Here is a 24925-nt window from a genome sequence, read left to right on the forward strand (position 1 = left end):
CTGTTCTCTCCGCAGCATCCGTTGGATTTCCTACTATCTGCACCGAAGTTACAGGAAGTGCCGCAGCGTTTGCATAGCAAACGTAAAACGCTAAGACCCAGTTTATGTTTGCTACACAAAAGCCATGGCACTTCCTGTAACTCCAGCGCAGATAGTGAGAAATCCGACGGACGCTGCGGAGAGAACAGGATCGTGACCGCAGGGTATGCTGTGTGCAAAAACGGTATCAGCCCAAGCAGCTGCAAAGCCCTGACACAAAATCAAAGGGACAAATGTCCTGTTTACCTAAGTCCATTTAAAGTTGCTTTAAAAGCAAGACAGATGATTCAACTGGTTAAGCATATGGAGCCTGAAGCTTCCAATATACAAAATCATAATACTTACAGTTATCACTGGACAAATTATCAACATAATGGAGCCCAAAAGCCTCTTAAAATTTTAAACTGACTCAGATAGCTGGGTTATGTTGTCCCTTTAGAAGAAGACGACGATGACTGCGGATTTATACTCCACCCTTCTTTCTGAATCAGAGACTCAGAGCAGCTTATAATCTCCTATATCTTCTCCCCCCACAACAAACACCCTGTGAAGTGGGTGAGACTGAGAGAGCTCTCCCAGAAGCTGCTCTTTCAAGGACAACTCCTGCAATAGCTATGGCTGACCCAAGGCCATTCCGGCAGCTGCAGGTAGAGGAGTGGGGAATCAAACCCGGTTCTCCCAGATAAGAGTCTGCACACTTAACCACTGCTCCAAACTGGCTCTCTCTGCGCCAAACTGGCTTTAGCTCTGTGTTATCACTTTGCAGCTGCTTGGACTAGTTGTGCTACATCAGGGATTGTTTTGTTGCATTGCAATGAGACTACCACACCTAATGCACTGTTCACCATTGAGTTGTAAGATTTTATGGTATTAATATATGTCTTTAGTGGCTGCATATATTATTGTTATTGTATAGTTGTGTAATCCTGTGATTCACTTACTGATACCTGCTGTTATTTGTACTACATGTTGCATTATCTGAATTTAGATGTTATTCCCTTTCAGTATTTTGTTGGGAGGAGGGCGCCCGTTGGCTTATGCTTAGCTGTAGGGACTGGACAGAAACCGGCCCTTATGCTTGCTTGTGTGCATCTCTGACAGAGAGTGATCCAGCACAATGCCCTGGAAGACCGCTCCATCTCTGACAAGCAGCAGTGGGACGCCGCCATTCAGTTCATGGAGGAGACGCTTCAGAGTCGCCTGAAAGACAGTGAGTGCTGCTGGGCGGCATGGGGGGGCCTTGTTCTCTCTGTGTCCCTTTGGCTGGTCTGTTGCTTCCAGGAGAAGCAGTCTCTCCCTTTGCTCTAATTGCCTTGGCGGCTCTCCGCCTCTCTAATTTCCACTTCAGGTAGAAATGGAGGGGTGGGGATCCAGCATAAGAACATAAGAGAAGCCATGTTGAATCAGGCCAGTGGCCCATCCAGTCCAACACTCTGTGTCACATAGGAACATAAGAGAAGCCTTGTTGGATCAGGCCAATTACCCATCCAGTCCAACTCCCTGTGTCACATAAGAACATAAGAGCAGCCATGTTGGATCAGGCCAATGACCCATTCAGTCCAACACTCTGTGTCACATAAGAACATAAGAGAAGCCATGTTGGATCAGGCCAGTGGCCCCTCCAGTCCAACACTCTGTGTCTTATAAGAACAGAAGAGAAGCCATGTTGGATCAAGCCAGTGGCCCCTCCAGTCCAACACTCTCTGTCACATAAGAACATAAGAGAAGCCTTGTTGGATCAGGCCAATGACCCATCCAGTCCAACACTCTGTGTCACATAAGAACATAAGAGAAGCCCTGTTGGATCAGGCCAGTGGCCCCTCCAGTCCAACACTCTGTGTCACATAAGAACATAAGAGAAGCCCTGTTGGATCAGGCCAGTGGCCCCTTTAGTCCAACACTCTGTGTCACATAAGAACATAAGAGAAGCCCTGTTGGATCAGGCCAGTGGCCCCTCCAGTCCAACACTCTGTGTCTTATAAGAACAGAAGAGAAGCCATGTTGGATCAGGCCAGTGGCCCCTCCAGTCCAACACTCTGTGTCACATAAGAACATAAGAGAAGCCCTGTTGGATCAGGCCAGTGGCCCCTCCAGTCCAACACTCTGTGTCACATAAGAACATAAGAGAAGCCCTTTTGGATCAGGCCAGTGGTCCCTCCAGTCCAACACTCTGTGTCACATAAGAACATAAGAGAAGCCTTGTTGGATCAGGCCAATGACCCATCCAGTCCAACTCCCCGTGTCACATAAGAACAAAAGAGAAGCCATGTTGGGTGAGGCCAGTGGCCCATCCAGTCCAACACTGAGTCACATAAGAACATAAGAGAAGCCATGTTGGATCAGGCCAATGACCCATCCAGTCCCAACACTCTGTGTCACATAAGAACATAAGAGAAGCCTTGTTGGATCAGGCCAATGACCCATCCAGTCCAACACTCTGTGTCACATAAGAACATAAGAGAAGCCTTGTTGGATCAGGCCAATGACCCATCCAGTCCAGCTCCCTGTGTCACATAAGAACAAAAGAGAAGCCATGTTGGGTGAGGCCAATGGCCCATCCAGTCCAACTCCCTGTGTCACATAAGAACAAAAGAGAAGCCATGTTGGATCAGGCCAGTGGCCCCTCCAGTCCAACACTCTGTGTCTTATAAGAACAGAAGAGAAGCCATGTTGGATCAAGCCAGTGGCCCCTCCAGTCCAACACTCTCTGTCACATAAGAACATAAGAGAAGCCTTGTTGGATCAGGCCAATGACCCATCCAGTCCAACACTCTGTGTCACATAAGAACATAAGAGAAGCCCTGTTGGATCAGGCCAGTGGCCCCTCCAGTCCAACACTCTGTGTCACATAAGAACATAAGAGAAGCCCTGTTGGATCAGGCCAGTGGCCCCTTTAGTCCAACACTCTGTGTCACATAAGAACATAAGAGAAGCCATGTTGGATCAGGCCAGTGGCCCCTCCAGTCCAACACTCTGTGTCACATAAGAACATAAGAGAAGCCCTGTTGGATCAGGCCAGTGGCCCCTCCAGTCCAACACTCTGTGTCACATAAGAACATAAGAGAAGCCCTTTTGGATCAGGCCAGTGGTCCCTCCAGTCCAACACTCTGTGTCACATAAGAACATAAGAGAAGCCTTGTTGGATCAGGCCAATGACCCATCCAGTCCAACTCCCCGTGTCACATAAGAACAAAAGAGAAGCCATGTTGGGTGAGGCCAGTGGCCCATCCAGTCCAACACTGAGTCACATAAGAACATAAGAGAAGCCATGTTGGATCAGGCCAATGACCCATCCAGTCCCAACACTCTGTGTCACATAAGAACATAAGAGAAGCCTTGTTGGATCAGGCCAATGACCCATCCAGTCCAACACTCTGTGTCACATAAGAACATAAGAGAAGCCTTGTTGGATCAGGCCAATGACCCATCCAGTCCAGCTCCCTGTGTCACATAAGAACAAAAGAGAAGCCATGTTGGGTGAGGCCAATGGCCCATCCAGTCCAACTCCCTGTGTCACATAAGAACAAAAGAGAAGCCATGTTGGATCAGGCCAGTGGCCCCTCCAGTCCAACACTCTGTGTCTTATAAGAACAGAAGAGAAGCCATGTTGGATCAAGCCAGTGGCCCCTCCAGTCCAACACTCTCTGTCACATAAGAACATAAGAGAAGCCTTGTTGGATCAGGCCAATGACCCATCCAGTCCAACACTCTGTGTCACATAAGAACATAAGAGAAGCCCTGTTGGATCAGGCCAGTGGCCCCTCCAGTCCAACACTCTGTGTCACATAAGAACATAAGAGAAGCCCTGTTGGATCAGGCCAGTGGCCCCTTTAGTCCAACACTCTGTGTCACATAAGAACATAAGAGAAGCCATGTTGGATCAGGCCAGTGGCCCCTCCAGTCCAACACTCTGTGTCACATAAGAACATAAGAGAAGCCCTGTTGGATCAGGCCAGTGGCCCCTCCAGTCCAACACTCTGTGTCACATAAGAACATAAGAGAAGCCCTTTTGGATCAGGCCAGTGGTCCCTCCAGTCCAACACTCTGTGTCACATAAGAACATAAGAGAAGCCTTGTTGGATCAGGCCAATGACCCATCCAGTCCAACTCCCCGTGTCACATAAGAACAAAAGAGAAGCCATGTTGGGTGAGGCCAGTGGCCCATCCAGTCCAACACTGAGTCACATAAGAACATAAGAGAAGCCATGTTGGATCAGGCCAATGACCCATCCAGTCCCAACACTCTGTGTCACATAAGAACATAAGAGAAGCCTTGTTGGATCAGGCCAATGACCCATCCAGTCCAACACTCTGTGTCACATAAGAACATAAGAGAAGCCTTGTTGGATCAGGCCAATGACCCATCCAGTCCAACTCCCTGTGTCACATAAGAACAAAAGAGAAGCCATGTTGGGTGAGGCCAATGGCCCATCCAGTCCAACTCCCTGTGTCACATAAGAACAAAAGAGAAGCCATGTTGGATCAGGCCAATGACCCATCCAGTCCAACACTCTGTGTCAAACCAGGCACCATCAGTGGGGCCAGACACTAGAAGCCCTCCCACTGGTCCCCCCAAGCATCAATACAGAGCATCACTGCCCCAGACAGAGAGCTCCAACAATACGCTGTGGCTAAGAGCCACTGATGGACCTCTGCTCTATATGCTTATCCAGTCCGCTCTTGAAGCTGTCTGTGCTTGCAGCCGCCACCATCTCCTGTGGCAGTGAATTCCAGGTGTGAGTCACCCTTTGGGTGAAGAAGGACTTCCTTTTATCTGTTCTAGCATTTTGCACAGAGTATCATGTGTGAGATTCATCTGGTGTTTCTTAAACGCTAAGCTGAGATTTCCAGAGATGAGAAGTGGGGAGTTGCCTTTAGTAAGAAAGAAATTCTGTGGCTTGGAGGCAGAGCATCTGTTTCACTTGCAGAAGACCTCCTGTTAAGTTCCTGGCAGCATCTCCTATTAAAAGGGCCCGGTTGGAAGTGGTGCGGAAGACCTCCTGCTGAGGCCCTGGAGAGCTCCTGCCAGTCTGAGCAAACAAGACTGACCTTGACAGGACTGACGGCCCTTTGCATTTGGGTGTCTTAACTCATCTGTCCTCCCTTGGCACAGTTCTTGACAAGGTGGGAGGCCGTTTTCTGCACTGCTGTTGTCTCTTGGGTCCCTCAGTAGCCGAGATTCCAGCCCCCGACTGCAGGACTCCTGTTGAAGCCCCAGAGTCCAGTGCGCCTGCTCCATCCCCCCTGCTCTTAGGATCAGGCGCTTCTTTTTCACTCGCCTGGGCTCTCTGTCAAAACTACAGGTTGCCTTAGACCCAGTAACCTGGTGTGCTGTAGCTGTTCACTTCAGTAGGCCCAAACTGCTCACACCGTAAGGATTGAAAGATCCTCTCTCTCCACCTGGCTCCTTGTATGGCTTAACGTCTCCTGAGGCAACAGGGGAGAGAGAAAGGGGGCTGCTGTGTCTCTGAAACTGCAGTGCTGTGCTAACTGGCAACAATACAAGCTTCTATTTGTGTATTTTTGTCTAGCTGAATCGGTTATTGAAGACATGGTGGGCCCAGATTGGAAAAAAAGGTGGCTCTACTGGATGAGCCGCACTAAAGAACAGGTAAGAGGAAGCGGAGCCTCTGTGCTTGTGCAGAGATGCTGCCTGGCTGGCTCCCTGCCCCACCGGCTGCTTGTTCCCTGTCCTGCGTTTCTGGCCCATCAAAGAGAGCAATCACAGGGAGGAGGGGGCAGAGCGTAATAATCAGATCTAGAAAGGGGTGTTTGTGGCTTAGACGTGCCTGTCTCCGCAGAGGCTGCTTGCTTTTGCTGCACAGTCCCAGGTGCTTCTGAGCTCCCCCCCCCCCGTTTGGGCCCCCCATGCCCTCAAAGGACCCCCCACCCCCCATCAAAGGCCGTGCCTGCCCTCTGTGTCCTGCTATGCTCTCCAAGGCCAGCTGGCACCCATGTGTGTGTTCTGTTCCAACCGAGATGGAAACCTTCCCAACATGTCTCATAGTGCAAACTTTTTTTGGTCGCCGGCCAGACTTCTATGGCTGTTCTGTGAAGGTGGCCAGAAAGGGGCCCTGGTGAGAAGTTTCCCCAGAGACTCATTAAATTGGGGGGTTCAGCACCTCCCAGGGAGAGCCAGCTTGGTGTATTGGTTAAGTTTGTGGACTCTTATCTGGTAGAACCGGGTTTGATTCCCAACTCCTCCACTTGCACCTGCTGGAATGGCCTTGGATCAGCCACAGCTCTCTTATCTGGGAGAACCGGGTTTGATTCCCCCCTCCCCCACTTGCACCTGCTGGAATGGCCTTGGGTCAGCCACAGCTCTCTTATCTGGGAGAACCAGGTTTGATTCCCCCCTCCCCCACTTGCACCTGCTGGAATGGCCTTGGGTCAGCCACAGCTCTCTTATCTGGGAGAACCAGGTTTGATTCCCCACTCCTCCACTTGCACCTGCTGGAATGGCCTTGGGTCAGCCACAGCTCTCTTATCTGGGAGAACCGGGTTTGATTCCCCCCTCCCCCACTTGCACCTGCTGGAATGGCCTTGGGTCAGCCACAGCTCTCTTATCTGGGAGAACCAGGTTTGATTCCCCACTCCTCCACTTGCACCTGCTGGAATGGCCTTGGGTCAGCCACAGCTCTCTTATCTGGGAGAACCGGGTTTGATTCCCCACTCCTCCACTTGCACCTGCTGGAATGGCCTTGGGTCAGCCACAGCTCTCTTATCTGGGAGAACCGGGTTTGATTCCCCACTCCTCCACTTGCACCTGCTGGAATGGCCTTGGGTCAGCCACAGCTCTCTTATCTGGGAGAACCGGGTTTGATTCCCCACTCCTCCACTTGCACCTACTGGAATGGCCTTGGGTCAGCCACAGCTCTCTTATCTGGGAGAACCGGGTTTGATTCCCCACTCCTCCACTTGCACCTGCTGGAATGGCCTTGGCTCAGCCAGAGCTCTCTTATCTGGTAGAACCGGGTTTGATTCTCAACTCCTCCACTTGCACCTGCTGGAATGGCCTTGGGTCAGCCAGAGCTCTCTTATCTGGGAGAACCGGGTTTGATTCCCCACTCCTCCACTTGCAGCTGCTGGAATGGCCTTGGGTCAGCCATAGCTCTGGCAGAGGCTGTCCTTGAAAGGGCAGTTGCTGTGAGAGCCCTCTCCAGCCCCACCCACCTCACAGGGTGTCTGTTGTGGGGGAGGAAGGGAAAGGAGATTGTGAGCCACTCTGAGACTTTTCAGAGTGGAGGGCGGGATATAAATCCAATATCATAATCTTCTTCTTTCTGCCTGGGGCTGGCTTTGAGCCACTGGGCCATGGGATGGAAGCTGGAAGGCTTGTTAGGATCTGGCCATGTTTGGCGTTCTGTTGGACACCCTGACAGTCAAATAATGCTAAAAATGCTTCATTGTTCTCCTTGTGCATCTCACCTCCCCCCCCCCCCACCGGAAATGAGAGTGGGGCAAAAATCCAAAGACGTTTCTTTTCATCGAAGGGCATTCGTAATGAAACAAAAAACGAACTTGAGAAGATGATCAAATGCAACGAAGAACATCCGGCATATCTTGCCAACGACGAGGTCACCACCGTCCGGAAGAACCTGGAGGCCCGAGGGGTGGCCGTGGACCCGTGCTTGGTAAGGCCCCCCCAGCAGGAGGCTTGTAACTCAAGGTCCCGGGGAGAACGGAGTGGCTTCAGGCATGGGAGCATCCGTGGGCTCGAGGGCCAGCCGCAAACCCCGTGAGTGTTGGTGGAGCCTTGCTTGGCTGGCTTTTGGTTCTGGAGCCTCGCAGCTGGTCTGACAGGGACCAGAACCTTCCAGCCCCGTTGGTCTGCACCAGAAGGCCGAGATTCGAGTCCAGAACCACTTTGGAGAGCAGGCAAGTTTGGGGAGTCAAAACTTTTACCTCAGATCCCAGGGAAGGGAGGATACCAGGTAGATAAGGAAGGAGCTCTGGCGGCTTCTCTTTCTTGCCCAAGGCTTTCCGATCTCATGCTTGAGGAATTCGTGTTCCTCTGGTTCCGATCCATAGAAGGGTCCTAGTGTCTCTTCTGTAGGTGTTTTACTGCAGTGTTCTTGGGAGGGAAGAGAGCCAGCCTGGTGTAGCGGTTGAAAGCGGCATGACTGTAATCTGGGAGAACCAGATTTGGTTCCACCCTCTCCTCCTCCACGTGCACCTGCTGATGTGATCTTGGGTCGACCACCGTCCTACTCTCAGAGCAGTTCTGCTCAAGAGCAGTTCCTGTCAGAGCTCTCTCAGCCCCACCTGCCTTACAGGGTGTCTGCTGTGGGGAGGGGAAGGAGATTGGAAGCCACTCTGAGTGAAGGGCAGGATATAAATCCAGTCGTCTCTTCTTCTACCTAAGCCAAGGAGGGCTCCCTGGAAGAAAGGGGAGGGAGTTGTCAGAGGGTCGCAGTAGAGAAAGTTGTGCTCCAGCCCTCTTTTCTCAGCCCAGGGAGACCCAAAGTGCCCACCAGCAGCTGGCCTCGCTTTGTGCCGTGCAGATTCCCATGGGAAGAGAGATGCTGGGCAGGGTTCTCAGCTGTGGATGGGAAGGATGTTGTCTTCTGGTATCCTTGAAGCAGCCTGGGGAGCAGGATGAGGTCAGGCACCCTCTGCCATGCCTGGATCTGGCTCTCCTGAGAAGCCCCTGCCTGGAGGGCCACTGGCCTTGCCCTTGAGCGGTCGTACAAATAGGTTCCGGCTTCCCTGCAGCCGCAGTTGGAGTGGCCAGTCTTGGCTAGGAAGAGGGATCCAAATCCAGCAAAGGCTCAGCACCCGAGTCCTCCAAAAGGCCGCTTGAGTCGGTTTACTGTCCAGCCGGATTGAGCCATTTCCCAGAGAGCTGGCGTATGTAGCAGGGTGGCCAGTGGAAGAGGAGCACCAGTCACTTCCCCTTTAGAGTCTGAGCAGGGCTCTGTTCTCTGAATCCTTCCCAGCCATCGGCCACCCGCTCCTTGGTGATGCCCTTGCTAGGGGGCTGAGAGAGGCAGTGGGGGGGCCTTTGTGTGAGCAAGCAGCACATATGAACATGTGAAGCTGCCTTATACTGAATCAGACCCCGCTCGGTCCATCCAAGTCAGTTTTGTCTACTCAGACTGGCAGCGGCTCTCCAGCATCTCAAGCTGAGGTTTTTCACACCTATTTGCCTGGACCCTTTTTAGTTGGAGATGTCAGTAGGGATTGAACCTGGGGCCTTCTGCTTACCAAGCAGATGCTCTACCACTGAGCCACAGCCCCATTCATGGCTCTCCAGGGTCTCAAGCTGAGGTTTCTCACACCTCTTTGCCTGGACCCTTTTGAGTTGGAGATGCCGGGGATTGAACCTGGGACCTTCTGCTTACCAAGCAGATGCTCTACCACTGAGCCACCGTCCTTCCCCAGGTGCAGGGGTTGGCTGGGTGGGTTTCCTGTTGTTCGTGAAAGGAGAGCTTCCTGCCTGCCAGCCTGCAGTGGGCGCTGGTCTGTGTCTGCTTCTTGGGCCGCTGCTCACTAACCGGGTGTTTCTCTCTGGTCCCTCCCAGATCAAGGACACCTGGCACCAGGTGTACAGGCGACATTTCTTGAGGGGGGCCCTGAGTCACTGCAATCTCTGCCGCCGAGGCTTCTATTATTACCAGAGGCATTTTGTGGACTCAGAGGTAAGCGGAGGAACTTGCAGGCTGAGAGGTTGGGAACTTTCTCTCAGCGCTTCACCTCAAACAGGAGGAGTTCTTCCTTGTTCAGCCCTTCTGAATGAGGCATGTGCTTTCAAACTGCCCAGACCTAGCACTAGGGGGCAGTCTTGTCCTCCCATTGTCCTCATAGTCCCCTGCCTGGGTGCTGCTTCACCTTTGGAATGTCTGTCTGCAGCTGTTGCAGCATCGGTTGCATCCCCCTCCCTCCCACACACACACACACACCTGGCCACCTTCCTTCTGGTTCCAGGTGATGATTCCATGCGCAGGAGGGATTTGGACCAGCCTTGTTAAAATGTGGTCGCTAAAGGAGGCTGGAAGGAAATGAACCCTGAAATGGAAGTAAGGATGGCCTCTTCAGCCAGATGGCTGCGTGACACCCAAGTTGCTGCTGTTCTCACGTGACGCTCTCCCCAAGGGCAGGGCATCCCACACCCTCATGCCAGGGGGACAGCACAGTGCTCAACGCTCTTGGGAACCCCTGGCCCAGTCTTTTTGAAACTTGGGGGTTACGTAGGGGAGAGACCCTTGCAGCTGCCCTGCAAATGCGGGGCCTCTACCTCAAACCCCCTGCCCCCCCCCCCCCGCCACACTTCATTATACCCTATTTTTCCATTGACTTCAATGGCCGATAGGGAATAATGGAGAGATAGGGGCACCCTCTTTGGGTGCCCACAGAATTGGACCCCTTGGTCCAATCTTTTTGAAACTTGGGGGTTACATAGGGGAGAGACTCTTGCAGCTGCCCTGCAAAATTGGGGGCTCTATCTCAAACCCCCTGCCCCCACTACGTAGGGGAGAGACCCTTGCAGCTGCCCTGCAAAATTGGGGGCTCTACCTCAAACCCCCTGCCCCCCCCCCGCCACACTTCATTATACCCTATTTTTCCATTGACTTCAATGGCCCATAGGAAATAATGGAGAGATAGGGGCACCCTCTTTGGGTGCCCACAGAATTGGACCCCTTGGTCCAATCTTTTTGAAACTTGGGGGTTACATAGGGGAGAGACTCTTGCAGCTGCCCTGCAAAATTGGGGGCTCTACCTCAAACCCCCTGCCCCTGCCCCCACTACGTAGGGGAGAGACCCTTGCAGCTGCCCTGCAAAATTGGGGGCTCTACCTCAAACCCCCTGCCCCCCCCCTGCCACACTTCATTATACCCTATTTTTCCATTGACTTCAATGGCCCATAGGGAATAATGGAGAGATAGGGGCACCCTCTTTGGGTGCCCACAGAATTGGACCCCTTGGTCCAATCTTTTTGAAACTTGGGGGTTACGTAGGGGAGAGACCCTTGCAGCTGCCCTGCAAAATTGGGGGCTCTACCTCAAACCCCCTGCCCCCCACCACACTTCATTATACCCTATTTTGCCATTGATTTCAATGGCCCATAGAGTATAACGGGGCCGGATTTTGGCGGCAATTCGCGACTGCAGTATAGGGCTCCCCAATCAGATCAGAGAATGTGATTCGGCCCTATACTGCTTTAAAACAGTCAAATCACCTGTTTTTCGGGGGTCTTTTCGGTTCGGCCGGACCTAATGCACACCCCTAGTGTGGGGTGGCCCAGGTGTTGCCCACAGGTGGGGGAGACCTTTTACTTTGGATCTGCCCACTTATATCTACTGCCAGCTCTTGCTAAGGACTGAGATGATTTGCTTTATTGTGGGGCTGGGTGGTGACAGGGCAGGCTTCGGGAGGAAGGCAGATGAGAAGGAAGAGCCAGTGCTGATTCCAGCGGGCACATTGGCCTGCAGTTCATAAGACAGATTCCTGGAGGAGAATTCCTGTCGTTGGTTATTAGCCGTGGTGACTGAAGGGGGAACCTCCACATTCAGAGGCCCTAAACCTCTGAATCTGTGTGCCCTGTGGTTGGCTCTCCAGAGGAACTGGTTGGCCAGTGTGTGGGACAGGAGGCTGGACGAGATGGACCCTCCGTGTTCTGATATCCTGTTTGATACCATGAGCGTTCTCTTAGAAATATGCAGTTTCTAGAATCATAAAAATAATACTCTGTGCTGTCTACAATAGTGTGAAGACCCTAACCAGTTTTATTTTTTTTTTAAAGACAAACAAGTTTATTTTCAAATAAATTACATATTATTACAACATACACAGTAGAATATACAGATTACATATCAACATCAACCAACTAACAAAAAACATCTTGTGGAGCGATTGAGCTAAGAAAAAAAACTGTAGCTATCAATATTTTCATATCATTTCAAACCCTAATTGTTTGGCCCACAAATACATCGGACTCCAGGTCTCTACATTCTTCCACATTTCCTCCTTTCAATCTACATGTTAACATATCCATTTCAGCTGTTTCCATTAATTTAGACAAAAATTCGTTTTTGTTTGGTGTTTGCGGCTTTTTCCAGTATTTAGCATACAATATCCTTGCTATAGTAATAATATGCAGTAACGGCCTTTTCGGGTTTTTAGGTAATGTTTTAGATGTGTATGTTTTGGGGGTCATGTGTGGTGAAACTGGGTTTAGATCAGTCCACCTGCAGCCAAACGTGGGGAAGTTGATGGGATGTGTGTTGTATGGAGAGGCTGCAGCCTCTGTCTGCTGTTTCCAGGGGCACTCTTGCGATTCCATGTCCTCGGTGTGACTCTTTTCGTCTCTGGTCCTTTCAGCTTGAATGCAATGACGTGGTCCTGTTCTGGCGCATCCAGCGGATGCTGACCATCACCGCCAACACCTTGAGGCAGCAGCTGGCCAACACAGAAGGTAAAGACTACGCTGGCTGGCTGTTCCCCCTCCCCCCAGTGCTGTCTGCAGGGCTGCAGGAGTTTGAAACTGTGGCCACTCCCTCCTTCAGATCCATTTGGGATTGGGTGGTTGTTGGAATACAAGCTATGTACATTCCAGCCATTATGGAGTTAACTGTTTGTTTACCTGAAAGAGGAAGTGATGTATTGTAACCTAAACCCAACCTTCTTTACCTGCGAAAGATGTAAACACAACATTGGTCAGAAAGGATGTTAGGTGTGAAATGCTTTGAGCTTGTACACGAGCTGAATTGCTCTTCTCCCTGGCGAAATGCTCGTTGGGAAGAAGAACTGTGAGACAAAGGGGTTGTAGCCATGTAGTACAGACATAGTTAGACTAGCTGGTTTGCAAAATTGTTTTTCTTTTTTATCCCAAGTACCCTCTCCTGATGTTTTCTAGTAAACTTGTTGGAATACAAGCTATGTACATTCCAGCCATTATATAGTTAACTCTTTGTTTACCTGATAGAGGAAGTGATGTATTGTGACCTAAACTCAATTGTGGGATGGTTCTTACTTTGCCCTCGAAAGATGTGAACACAACATTGTTCAGAGAGGATGTTAGGTGTGAAATGCTTTGATCTTGTATGCAAGTTTTATTGCTCTTCTTCCTGGCGAAATGCTTTTTGGGGAGAAGAACAGTGGAGACAAAGAACGTAGCCATGTAGTCAGACATAGATAGACTAGCTGGTAAGCTAGATTGTTTTTCTGTTTTATCCCAAGTACCCTCTCCTGATGTTTTCTAGTAAACTTTATTTCTTTTGTTAAGCTTGAGCCTCGACTCCAATTACTGCCACTCCAAACCTCTGAATTTAACATGTATTTCCTAACATTTTGGTAGCAGATGATAAAAGGTTCCAACAAAACTTTATTTCTTTTGATATGCTTAAGCCTCAACTCCAGTTATTGCCACTCCAAGCCTCTGGATTTAACGTGTATTTCCCATCAGTGGTTTCACCAGAGCCTGATGTTTGGTCCTGTGGGTCAGAAAGTCATCTTGTGCTTGGCAGGACACATGGCTGTACCTCTCTTTGCTGTGGTTTTGGGCTTGGGAGGGCACATGGATCCCCTGAAGCTCTTGCTTTGGACTTCAGCCCTGCAGTGGTGAGAATATGATGAGTTGGGACAGTCAATCATGAGTGAAGAGTTAGCTCCTGTTTTCCCCTGGCTTGGCATGTAATTTTTAAACATATTTTGAAATGCTGCGGTTTTTCTTTCCAGTGAGGCGCCTGGAGAAGAACGTAAAAGAGGTGCTGGAGGATTTTGCGGAGGATTATGAGAAGAAGGTGAAGTTGATAACTGGGAAAAGAGTCCAGCTGGCCGAGGACCTCAGTGAGTATCTCTGTGGCTCAGAAACAAAGCGGACCAGGGGGAGGGGGGAGGGGGCACTTGCACAGACGGGGCTCTTCCTTCTGTGACCTTTGCTCGTAGTAAGGAGGGAGCTGGTGTTATTTGGTGCATTAATTTAAGCCCCATCACTGTGGGCTGTGCCATGCTCAAAACCTGCTTAGGAGCTGGATTCGCATCCAGGATCAACTAGATTTTCTGGGTATGGTCGAGAGTCAAACTGCCAGTCAGATACCAAGCCTGCTAACAAAGCTGTAAGATCAGTTGGGAGTGGCCATGCATGCCTGATTTTATGGAAGACAGCAACTTTTAATGACCAACTGTCTGGATAGCATTTGGGTAGCAAGCTTTTGAGTTGTACAGAACTCTTCTTTGAGTATGGGAATACAGAAATGTCTTGTGCTGTGTGAAAGTTTGCAACCATGTCAGCACAACTTGTTCAGAAAAAAGTGCAGGCTGAATAGAATCGCTTTCAGTTGGATCCACTTGCTTTGGGATGGGACACCACCAGGGCATCCTGCTAGCTTTTCTTCTGCAGAGAAGATGACGGTCTGTGATTTCTGGATGGGCAGCAGCAGCTCTGCTGGTGAAGGCAAAGGTGTCACTTTCCCCACATGTTCCCCAGAGAGCACTGAGGTCAGGAACACAAAATCTCCTCACTATCCCTGGGCCAAAAGAAGCCCGCTTGAAAGCCACCAGAGAAAGGGCTTTCTCCGTTATGGCCCCCACATGGTGGAACCAGCTGCCGGAAGAGGTGAGGGCCCTGCGGGACCTGGTTCAGTTCCGCAGGGCCTGTAAGACGACCCTCTTCCGGCTAGCCTACACCTAGCTGGGATGAAGACTTCATGTAACTGGCTAGCCATCTGTTGATATGAAATTGAAATGTTATTGGTTTTAAGGTTTTACTGTTTTATGAAATTGAAACGTACTGGTTTTTAAGGTTTTATCTGTTTAATTATTTAATTGCTTATACTTAAAATTGTTTAATTTTATGCTTGATAAACTGTTGGAAGCCGCCCTGAGCCACTCGTGGGAAGGGCGGGATATAAGTCCCGAATACATACATAAATAAATAAATAAATAAATAAATAAATAAATGGAGAAGAGATCTATCAGTGGCTACGAGCCTGGTGACTAAAGGGAACCCCCTTCAAAGGCAGGCTGCCTTTGAATCCTAGAGCCAGGAGGCAACATTAGGGGGAAGACCTCAGCCTCTGTGCCCTGTTGTAGGTCCTCCAGAGGAACATGTTGGCCACTTAGTGAGACTGCATGCTGGACTAGATGGACCCTCACTGGTATGGTCCAGCAGGGCTCTTCTGATGTCCTTCTCAGGGGAAGGTCTCGGCCTCTCTGCCCTGTTGTTGGCCCTCCAGAGGAACTGGTTGGCCAGTGTGTGAACCAGGATGCTGGGCTAGATGGACCCTCACTGGTCTGGTCCAGCAGGGCTCTTCTGATGTTCTTATGAAGGTCTCGGCCTCTCTGCCCTGTTGTTGGCCCTCCAGAGGAACTGGTTGGCTCCTGTGTGGGACAGGAGGCTGGACTAGATGGACCCTCACTGGTCTGATCCAGCAGGCCTCTTCTGATGTTCTGAGCTTGGTGTATTGCAGCAGTTGAGAGCTGCCTCCTTGCATATAGGATATTTCAGACTTGTTTTCAGTCTTCCGTTGAGTCCTTGATTAGGACCATTTCCCAGTAAACAAAGCCTCTGTCTTGTTAGGGCTTGCCTGAGACAGAAGGCTTGTACTGTTACTAGGGTTACATCAGTGCTCAGTTTCCCACTGTTCAAAGGCCTTTTTCCATGGCTGCAGCTTGGAACATTGTTAAGCAGTAAGGGTTCTCTCTCCCATAGTTTGCAAATAAAGCTGTAATTTGCTTGTGCCAAAGGATATTGGACAAAAGGTGCCAGGATGACTGCTGTAACCTTTGATGGCCATGGAGGCATTTTCCTCCTCTAAGTTCTGGGCAGCTTTACTAAAAATCTCCTGCCGAGGAAACCCATCCTGTAATAAAAGGCCACTTCCCCTCCTCACCTGTAGAGGGCAGCAGGTGGTTGCCTTGGGAGGGTCCTTTTTGGAGAGAGCCGCTGCCCCCAGGGGATGGGAGGGGTGTTTGCTGCGGCATGGCTGACCTCCCGCCTCTGTTTACCGTTCTTCCCCAGTTGCTACTTCAGCGTCACCCAGGCAGCGGGTAGCAGCGATCTGAGCAATTCCGTTTGCTTCTCTGCGGCTTGCCTGGGCTTGCCGCCTTATTTCCTCTCTCCTGTAGCGGTTTCCAGTCTGTCTTTGTCAAATGCTTCCTTGCCGACCTCGCCTTCCTTCTCACTTGCCAGTTCTTCAGCGCGCATGTCGTGCAAGGCAGGCAGAAGTGCGCTGGCAGATATCTCAAGTGGGGGGCTTTGAACTACAGTTATAAATGAATTTGGTGAGAGCCACGGTTGTTCTTGTGCAAAAGGCTCCTGAAGCCCCCTTGGCTGTGGAGAGAGCTGGAAATTATGGCCTGGGTACAACCCGAAGACCCGTGAACTGAAAGCCAGTAAAGGGACCCAGTCCTGCACACGCTGCTTTGAAAGGGTCTTCTTCTGTCGCAGTTGGCTTCCTGGTTTGGGGATGATGCTAGCGGCTCTGATTTTAGCCTTTGGCCTTGGGTGGTGTTAGAAATGCCTGTCTCTCCATAGATCCCTCATTAGCATGCTGTCTTTTTGGAAAAGCCTCAAATGTCCTGCCGGATCTCACTGGTGGCTCAGCCAGGTCAGCCTTCTGTCTCTGATGGTGCCAGAGATCTCTCACAAACTTGGAGGTTTTTCAACAGAGGCTAGATGGCCATCTGACAGCAATGAAGATCCTGTGAATTTAGGGGGAGGTGTTTGTATATATATGTGTGTGTGTGTGTGTGTGTGTATAAAATTTTTGGCCACTGTGTGACACAGAGTGTTGGACTGGATGGGATGGGCCATTGGCCTGATCCAACAGGACTTCTCTTATGTTCTAATGTGACACAGAATGTTGTACTGGATGGGCCATTGGCCTGATCCAACAGGACTTCTCTTATGTTCATATGTGACACAGAGTGTTGGACTGGAGGGGCCATTGGCCTGATCCAACAGGGCTTCTCTTATGTGACACAGAGTGTTGGACTGGAGGGGCCATTGGCCTGATCCAACAGGGCTTCTCTTATGTTCTTATGTGACACAGAGTGTTGGACTGGAGGGGCCATTGGCCTGATCCAACAGGGCTTCTCTTATGTGACACAGAGTGTTGGACTGGATGGGCCATTGGCCTGATCTAACAGGGCTTCTCTTCTGTTCTTATGTGCCACAGAGTGTTGGACTGGATGGGCCATTGGCCTGATCCAACAGGCCTTCTCTTATGTTCTTATGTGACACAGAGTGTTGGACTGGATGGGCCAATGGCCTGATACAACATGTCTTCTCTTATGTTCTCATCCACACAAGTGGCAGATCAGGGGCGGGGGAAGGGGGGGAGAGTTTGGGGGTTCTCTGCTTCCACTTCGTGTCACTCTCCATCATAGAAAGTGCCTGCGGTATTTCAGATACAAGCTAAAAATCAAAGAAGTCGGACACTTTACCAGCCAACTGTCCAATCAATTGTGGTTCAATAATGGTCAAGCATTCAAAGCAGCAGTTTGTTTGAACGCTAAACAGCTTTAAAGCATGTCTGTGATTTTGTTGTCGATATAAACAGTTGTTGGAGTTGCAGGCGATGGCCCAGCATGGATTTCTGGGTTTAAGCAGCCCTGCTGTTGACTGTGCTTCTCAATGCCCTGGGCACTCTACTGGAGGGTTTCTTCTCTCTGAAGGACCTGAATGAGACTCTTTAAAGGTCCTTTGACAGATAAGCTTCTCAGTCCACTCCCTTGGATTGCTTCTGTTCCACCTCTGGCCCAGGGAGCATGCGCACAGTCCAAAAACCTTCATTTTGAAGAGCTAAAAACCTTCAAAAAATCCTGTGAATTTAGGGAGAGGTATTTGTGAGTTTCCCGCATTGTGCAAGGGGTTGGACTAGATGATTCTGGGGGTCCCTTCCAACTCTATGATTCTTCGGGAGGTGGTGGGCTCTCCTTCCTTGGAGGTTTTTTAATAGAGGCTAGATGGCCATCTGACAGCAATGGAGATCCTGTGAATTTTGGGGGAGGTGTTTGTGAGTTTCCTGCATTGGGCAGAGGGTTGGACTAGATTACCTTGGAGGTCCCTTCCAACTCTAGAATTCTATGATTCTATAACTGTTAGAGTGGTTCCTAAGTGGAACAGGCTTCCTCCTTGGGAGGTGGTGGGCTCTCCTTCCTTGGAGGTTTTGAAACAGAGGCTCTTCTACTGCTTCAAACCACCACCTGGATCTAGGGTCAGAAGAGTTTTGGCCTGGAGCCTTAAGGAAAGTGAAATTGGAAAGACTCAAGGGGAATGATGTTACAAAGGTAAGGTGCCACCACCAAGAAGCCCGGTCTCTTCTGGTGGCTACCTACTTCACCTTCCGGAGTGAGGTAAAGAGATCCTGCCTTGGGAAGAGGATCTTCAAGTGGTGGGCTGGTCAACTGGGAAGGTGGGGGCGGGGCTGCACTTGCACAGAATGTTTGCACACAAAGCCCCTTCCTTTCGAGGAAGGGCCAAACAATACTGCTTCAGTTTAGAAAAGTCGATGGGGCCAGAGCGAAGCTTGAGTCCCTCCCTACCCTGTACCACAAAACTGGGTCCCTGCAGCACTTCTGAATTCAATTCCCATGGGGATCTGTGGGGTGTCCTGCTGCAAGGCCCAATGGCCATCCCACATTAAATATAATGTCTCCTTTGGGCCTGAGCCACAACCTGGGCCGGCTCGCCCATTAGGCAAACTAGGTGGTTGCCTAGGGCGCCAGAGGGTGGGGGCACCGAACTGGACTCCCCTCCTCCCGGTGCCTCAGGCAAGCACCTAGTTTGCCTGCCTCCTCCACCCGCCCACTGCTGCTGCCTGCCCCTCCTTCCCCTTCCCCTCCCCCCGAGGCACGGTGCCCACCCCCCCTCCTTCTCTTCCTGTTGCCCCTGCGGGAACACAGTGTGCCGCTCCTGGGCCCTGCCAACTGGGACACAGCATGCAGCTTATCTGTCAAAGAATGCGCTGGAGGAGAAGCCTCAAGAGCGGGCATCGAAAGAACATAAGAGAAGCCATGTTGGATCGGACCAATGGCCCCTCTAGTCCAACACTCTGTGTCACATAAGAACATAAGAGAAGCCCTGTTGGATCAGGCCAGTGGCCCCTCCAGTCCAACACTCTGTGTCACATAAGAACATAAGAGAAGCCCTGTTGGATCAGGCCAGTGGCCTTTCCAGTCCAACACTCTGTGTCACATAAGAACATAAGAGAAGCCCTGTTGGATCAGGCAATGGCCCATCCAGTCCAACACTCTGTGTCACATAAGAACATAAGAGAAGCCCTGTTGGATCAGGCCAATGGCCTCTCCAGTCCAACACACTATGTCACAGAAGAACATAAGAGAAGCCCTGTTGGATCAGGCAATGGCCCATCCAGTCCAACACTCTGTGTCACATAAGAACATAAGAGAAACCATGTTGGATCAGGCAATGGCCCATCCAGTCCAACCCTCTGTGTCTCATAAGAACATAAGAGAAGCCATGTTGGATCAGGCCAATGGCCCATCCAGTCCAGCACTCTGTGTCTCATGAAAACATAAGAGAAGCCATGTTGGATCAGACCAATGGCCCATCCAGTCGAACACTCTGTGTCACACAGTGGCCAAAAAAACCCGAGATGCTGGTGAGCAGTATTTTATTTATTTCTATTTTATTTCTATTTTTATATCCCGCCCATCCAGTCCAACACTCTGTGTCACATAAGAACATAAGAGAAGCCATGTTGGATCAGGCCAATGGCCTCTCCAGTCCAACACACTGTGTCACAGAAGAACATAAGAGAAGCCCTGTTGGATCAGGCCAATGGCCCATCCAGTCCAACACTCTGTGTCACATAAGAACATAAGAGAAGCCATGTTGGATCAGGCCAATGGCCTCTCCAGTCCAACACACTGTGTCACAGAAGAACATAAGAGAAGCCATGTTGGATCAGGCCAATGGCCTCTCCAGTCCAACACACTGTGTCACAGAAGAACATAAGAGAAGCCCTGTTGGATCAGGCCAATGGCCCATCCAGTCCAACACTCTGTGTCACATAAGAACATAAGAGAAGCCATGTTGGATCAGGCCAATGGCCCATCCAGTCCAACACTCTGTGTCTCATAAGAACATAAGAGAAGCCATGTTGGATCAGGCCAATGGCCCATCCAGTCCAACACTCTGTGTCTCATGAAAACATAAGAGAAGCCATGTTGGATCAGACCAATGGCCCATCCAGTCCAACACTCTGTGTCACACAGTGGCCAAAAAAACCCGAGATGCTGGTGACCAGTATTTTATTTATTTCTATTTTATTTTATTGCATTTATATCCCGCCCTCCCCTAATGGGCTCAGGGCAGTTAACAACAGTTAAAATAACAGAGTGTCGAAATCAAAGTACAATAGAACATTTCAACAGTTCATGCAATTTAAAATATGTAGTCAGGTTCCAGGTTCACTCGCCAGGATCCAGATGGCGGGTTTTCATTCTTCTTGAGCACCGCATGTAACGATATTGTAAGATGTTAGTTGGCACTCTGGATTTGTGCTGGGATGGTTCAGGGGTCAGTGCTGTGGGGTGGTGGAAGAGGGTTCGCCTCCGCGTTATTTGCTAAACACCAGTTGAAACAATCCTGTCTTACAGGCCCCGTGGACTTGTGTCCTGCAGGGCCCTGCTGTTTTGGGGGAGGGCGTTCCGCATCGCAGGGGCTGCCACTGAAAAAGCTCTTGCTCTGCTGGTGGCCAGCTGTGCTTCCTTTGGCCCAGGGATCATGAGGAGATGTTGCGTACTTGATCGAAGTGGTCTCTGAGGCTCCTATGGGGAGAGGCGGTCCTGGAGGCAGACGGGTCCCACGCCGTATGTCTAAGAACGAGGCAGCTGAGCCAGGAGACATTTGGCGCGCCTCCAGCACGTCACAGTTTTTAACTTTCCCGTGGCTCCAGTGCTAACTTAAGAAACTCTTTCACATTTAGAACTGGATCAGATACCTTTTGTATTGGCATCATGGTGGGACTGATAGGGATGTGCCCCTTAAGAACATAAGAACATAAGAGAAGCCATGTTGGATCAGGCCAACGGCCCATCAAGTCCAACACTCTGTGTCACACAGTGGCCAAAATTTTTATATACACACATACACTGTGGCTAATAGCCACTGATGGACCTGTGCTCCATATTTTTATCTAAACCCTTCTTGAAGGTGGCTATACTTGTGGCCGCCACCACCTCCTGTGGCAGTGAATTCCACATGTTAATCACCCTTTGGGTGAAGAAGTACTTCCTTTTATCCGTTTTAACCTGTCTGCTCAGCAATTTCATCGAATGCCCACGAGTTCTTGTATTGTGAGAAAGGGAAAAAAGTACTTCTTTCTCTACTTTCTGCATCCCATGCATTATCTTGTAAACCTCTATCATGTCACCCCGCAGTCGACGTTTCTCCAAGCTAAAGAGTCCCAAGCGTTTCAACCTTTCTTCATAGGGAAAGTGCTCCAGCCCTTTAATCATTCTAGTTGCCCTTCTCTGGACTTTCTCCAATGATATAATATCCTTTTTGAGGTGCGGCGACCAGAACTGCACACAGTACTCCAAATGAGACCGCACCATCGATTTATACAGGGGCATTATGATACTGGCTGATTTGTTTTCAATTCCCTTCCTAATAATTCCCAGCATGGCGTTGGCCTTTTTTATTGCAGACGCACACTGTCTTGACATTTTCAGTGAGTTATCTACCACGACCCCAAGATCTCTCTCTTGGTCAGTCTCTGCCAGTTCACACCCCATCAACTTGTATTTGTAGCTGGGATTCTTGGCCCCAATGTGCATTACTTTGCACTTGGCCACATTGAACCGCATCTGCCACGTTGACACCCACTCACCCAGCCTCAACAGATCCCTTTGGAGTTCCTCACAATCCTCTCTGGTTCTCACCACCCTGAACAATTTAGTGTCATCCGCAAACTTGGCCACTTCACTGCTCACTCCCAACTCTAAATCATTTATTAACAAGTTAAAGAGCATGGGACCCAGTACCGAGCCCTGTGGCACCCCACTGCTTACCGTCCTCCACTGCGAAGACTGCCCATTTATACTGACTCTCTGCTTCCTATTACTAAGCCAGTTTTTGATCCACAAGAGGACCTGTCCTTTTACTCCATGACTCTCAAGTTTTCTAAGGAGCCTTTGATGAGGAACTTTATCAAAAGCTTTCTGGAAGTCAAGGTAAACAACATCTATCGGGTCGCCTTTGTCCACATGTTTGTTCACCCCCTCAAAGAAATGTAACAGGTTAGTGAGGCAAGATCTTCCCTTGCAGAACCCATGCTGAGTCTTCCTCAATAACCCGTGTTCATCAATGTGCCTACTCATTCTGTCCTTGATAATGGTTTCTACCAACTTTCCCGGTATTGAAGTCAGACTGACTGGCCTGTAATTTCCCGGGTCTCCTCTGGAACCTTTTTTAAAGATGGGGGTGACATTTGCTACCTTCCAGTCCTCAGGAACGGAGGCAGATTTCAATGAAAGATTACAGATTTTTGTTAGAAGATCCACAAGTTCAACTTTGAGTTCTTTCAGAACTCTCGGATGTATGCCATCCGGACCCGGTGACTTATTAGTTTTTAATTTGTCTATCAGTTGTAGGAGCTCCTCTTTTGTCACCTCAATCTGACTCAGGTCTTTCAACACCCCTTCCAAAATTAGTGGTTCTGGGGCAGGCAAAAAGTTCTCGTCTTCCACAGTGAAGACGGAGGCAAAAAATTCATTTAGCTTCTCAGCCATTTCCCTATCCCCGTTCTCCAGACGTTGTCCATTGCCTGCCTCCAAAGAAAAGAGCAGTACCCAGTTCAGTCCCTAAACCCCCGTTTCACATTGATAGTGTCCTAGAAGCAAGCGCAGCCTTTGCTCAGTGCCGGTCGTTTCCATCTCTCTCCCAGCTGGCAGCGGGACTGCCACGTGGGGCTGTCTGGGAATGGCTCTGGGCACCCCGTCCTGAAGGGGGCAGAAGGCTGGGAAGTCCAGCAAGCCGTCCCGAGTGACCAAGGCTTGGCAGGGTCTCCTAGGAAGAGAAAGCCCCGTGGGCCTTTTCAGCTTGGATGCCCGAGTGGGGGCACTGCGGGGTTTTATCGGGGATTAGTGGGAGGGGGCAGGCAACAAGTCCCCCCGTACTAGCCCTGCAGTAGCAGCAATTGGGCAATTCAGATATTAAATAAAACCTGGCTAAAAAGAAACGTTTGGGCCTGACACCTGCAGAGCATGTGGGTGGGTCATCCACAGGCAAGAGGCCACCACTGAAATAGCCCTGTTTCTGGCCTCCATTTGGACTCCAACAGAGCAAGGCATGTGAGCCAGATCTGAACTGGCAGGCTTCAGCTACAGAGTTGAGAGGCAAACACACACACACACACACACGCACACACACACACCCGTGTTTACGGAGGTGAGGTTGAGCTTGGTGTTTGTTTTCCTTCTGGTAAACTATTCCTGCCTTTCAGAATTCCCCGGGAGCGTTCACGTTTGACATAAATTGGCTCCATGATGCCAGACGGCCTCCTTTGCAAGGGCGTGTTCTCATGATCCCCGGGAGTTCCAGTGGTTAGAAAAGGAGTTGGGTTTCCATCGCTTCCCTTGGCTTTCCTGCGGGGCCTGTCATAACCTCCGCAGTGATGCATGGGGGTGGCTCTCCTGCACTGTTATAAATTCCATTCAGGCGCTTTCCGTTTGTCAGCTCTTTGTCTCGGGGTTTCATTGCGCTAATGAGCTAATTGTCCAAGAATCTCCCTCCTGATTCATTCATCCCTCGGCCTGCCTTTGCCTCTTTTGCAAGCCTGAGCTACGGAAAGGCCTTTTGACAAGCCTGCCTTTGACAGTCAGGCGAGGAACAGCCACCCTCTTTGTAGCTGCCTGAAGAAAGAAAGGCCTTTTCCAGCAGCCGGCCGTGCCGTTTCCGTCTTGACCCCCTTTTTCCCCCTCACTGGGAACGTAAATGTAGCAGACAAGCGGATCCTCCCCAGTGTTTTTGTGACCCATTGACTGTCCATTCACTTCCCATCTGGTTTTGCAGCCTTAAAGAAACAGAAGGGTGGGGGGGACCTCTTATTATAAATCTGTCTTGGCAAGTGATCGATGATGGGCTGTCCCTTTAAGGACAGCCTGGGTGGTTTTCTCTCTAAGGTTTGGCTTTTTCCTGTTGGGTCAGGACCGTACGGGAACAAGAGGAAACCGGTTCAGAGATGCGGAGCAGCATTAACTGGCTGGAGTCCAGCAGCGAAGAGGTCCAGTCTAGCAATCCATAGACTGCAGTGGTGCCATCCGCCATGGGCCGCTGATTCCTGGGCTTGCAGGAACCCTGCAGAGGAGGGAAGAGGAACAAGCTCTCACTCTTCCTTCCATGCAGAACAGGGGGGGCGTGTTTTGTCCTTGTCCCCCTCCCCCCCCCGGGCACCTGTGGCTGTTAGTTTCCAGGATAGGGTAGGATTGCTGAATGGGCGCAGGGAAGAGCCATGGCTGCTGGCCACTGCCTTCTGCTGGTGGATCATTCCATTGGTCCTATAAAGCAGGGGTGGCCAACGGTAGCTCTCCGGATGTTTTTTTTGCCTACAACTCCCATCAGCCTCAGCCATTGGCCATGCTGGCTGGGGCTGATGGGAGTTGTAGGCAAAAAACATCCGGAGAGCTACCGTTGGCCACCCTAAAGCAAGAGTTAAGTTGCACCTTTAAGATCGACAAAAGTTTATTCAGAATGCCAGCTTTCATGAGCTAGAAGCCCCCTTCATCAGACAGTAGTACGGAATGGCCAGCAGTCCTCAATACAGAGAAAGTGGGCAGTGAGTTAGTATGCGAAATCGTGGAGATGTTTGTTAGCAGACTAAAAGAGCCACAAGTTGGGGTCTGGTGTTTGTTGGTTTATGTTAACTGGGCACACGAAAGCTTCCCTTCTGAATAAAACTCGGTTGGTCTTAAA

The 24925-nt window shown here is 50.3% G+C and overlaps 1 protein-coding gene across 4 annotated transcripts in view; it reads left to right on the forward strand.

Moving 5' to 3' along the window:
* Positions 1 to 24925, forward strand: part of OPA1 (OPA1 mitochondrial dynamin like GTPase) — a 196226-nt gene that overhangs the window by 47912 nt on the left and 123389 nt on the right. For all 4 annotated transcript variants that reach the window (XM_060242867.1, XM_060242869.1, XM_060242870.1 and 1 more), the window contains 6 exons: positions 1141 to 1249; positions 5571 to 5650; positions 7533 to 7673; positions 9564 to 9680; positions 12361 to 12454; positions 13717 to 13827. In XM_060242867.1, coding sequence (XP_060098850.1) covers positions 1141 to 1249; positions 5571 to 5650; positions 7533 to 7673; positions 9564 to 9680; positions 12361 to 12454; positions 13717 to 13827 — 652 coding nt within the window. The remainder of the gene's footprint in view (positions 1 to 1140; positions 1250 to 5570; positions 5651 to 7532; positions 7674 to 9563; positions 9681 to 12360; positions 12455 to 13716; positions 13828 to 24925) is intronic.

Source organism: Heteronotia binoei, chromosome 6 (assembly GCF_032191835.1).
Source record: "Heteronotia binoei isolate CCM8104 ecotype False Entrance Well chromosome 6, APGP_CSIRO_Hbin_v1, whole genome shotgun sequence".
Classification (NCBI taxonomy): Eukaryota; Metazoa; Chordata; class Lepidosauria; order Squamata; family Gekkonidae; genus Heteronotia; species Heteronotia binoei.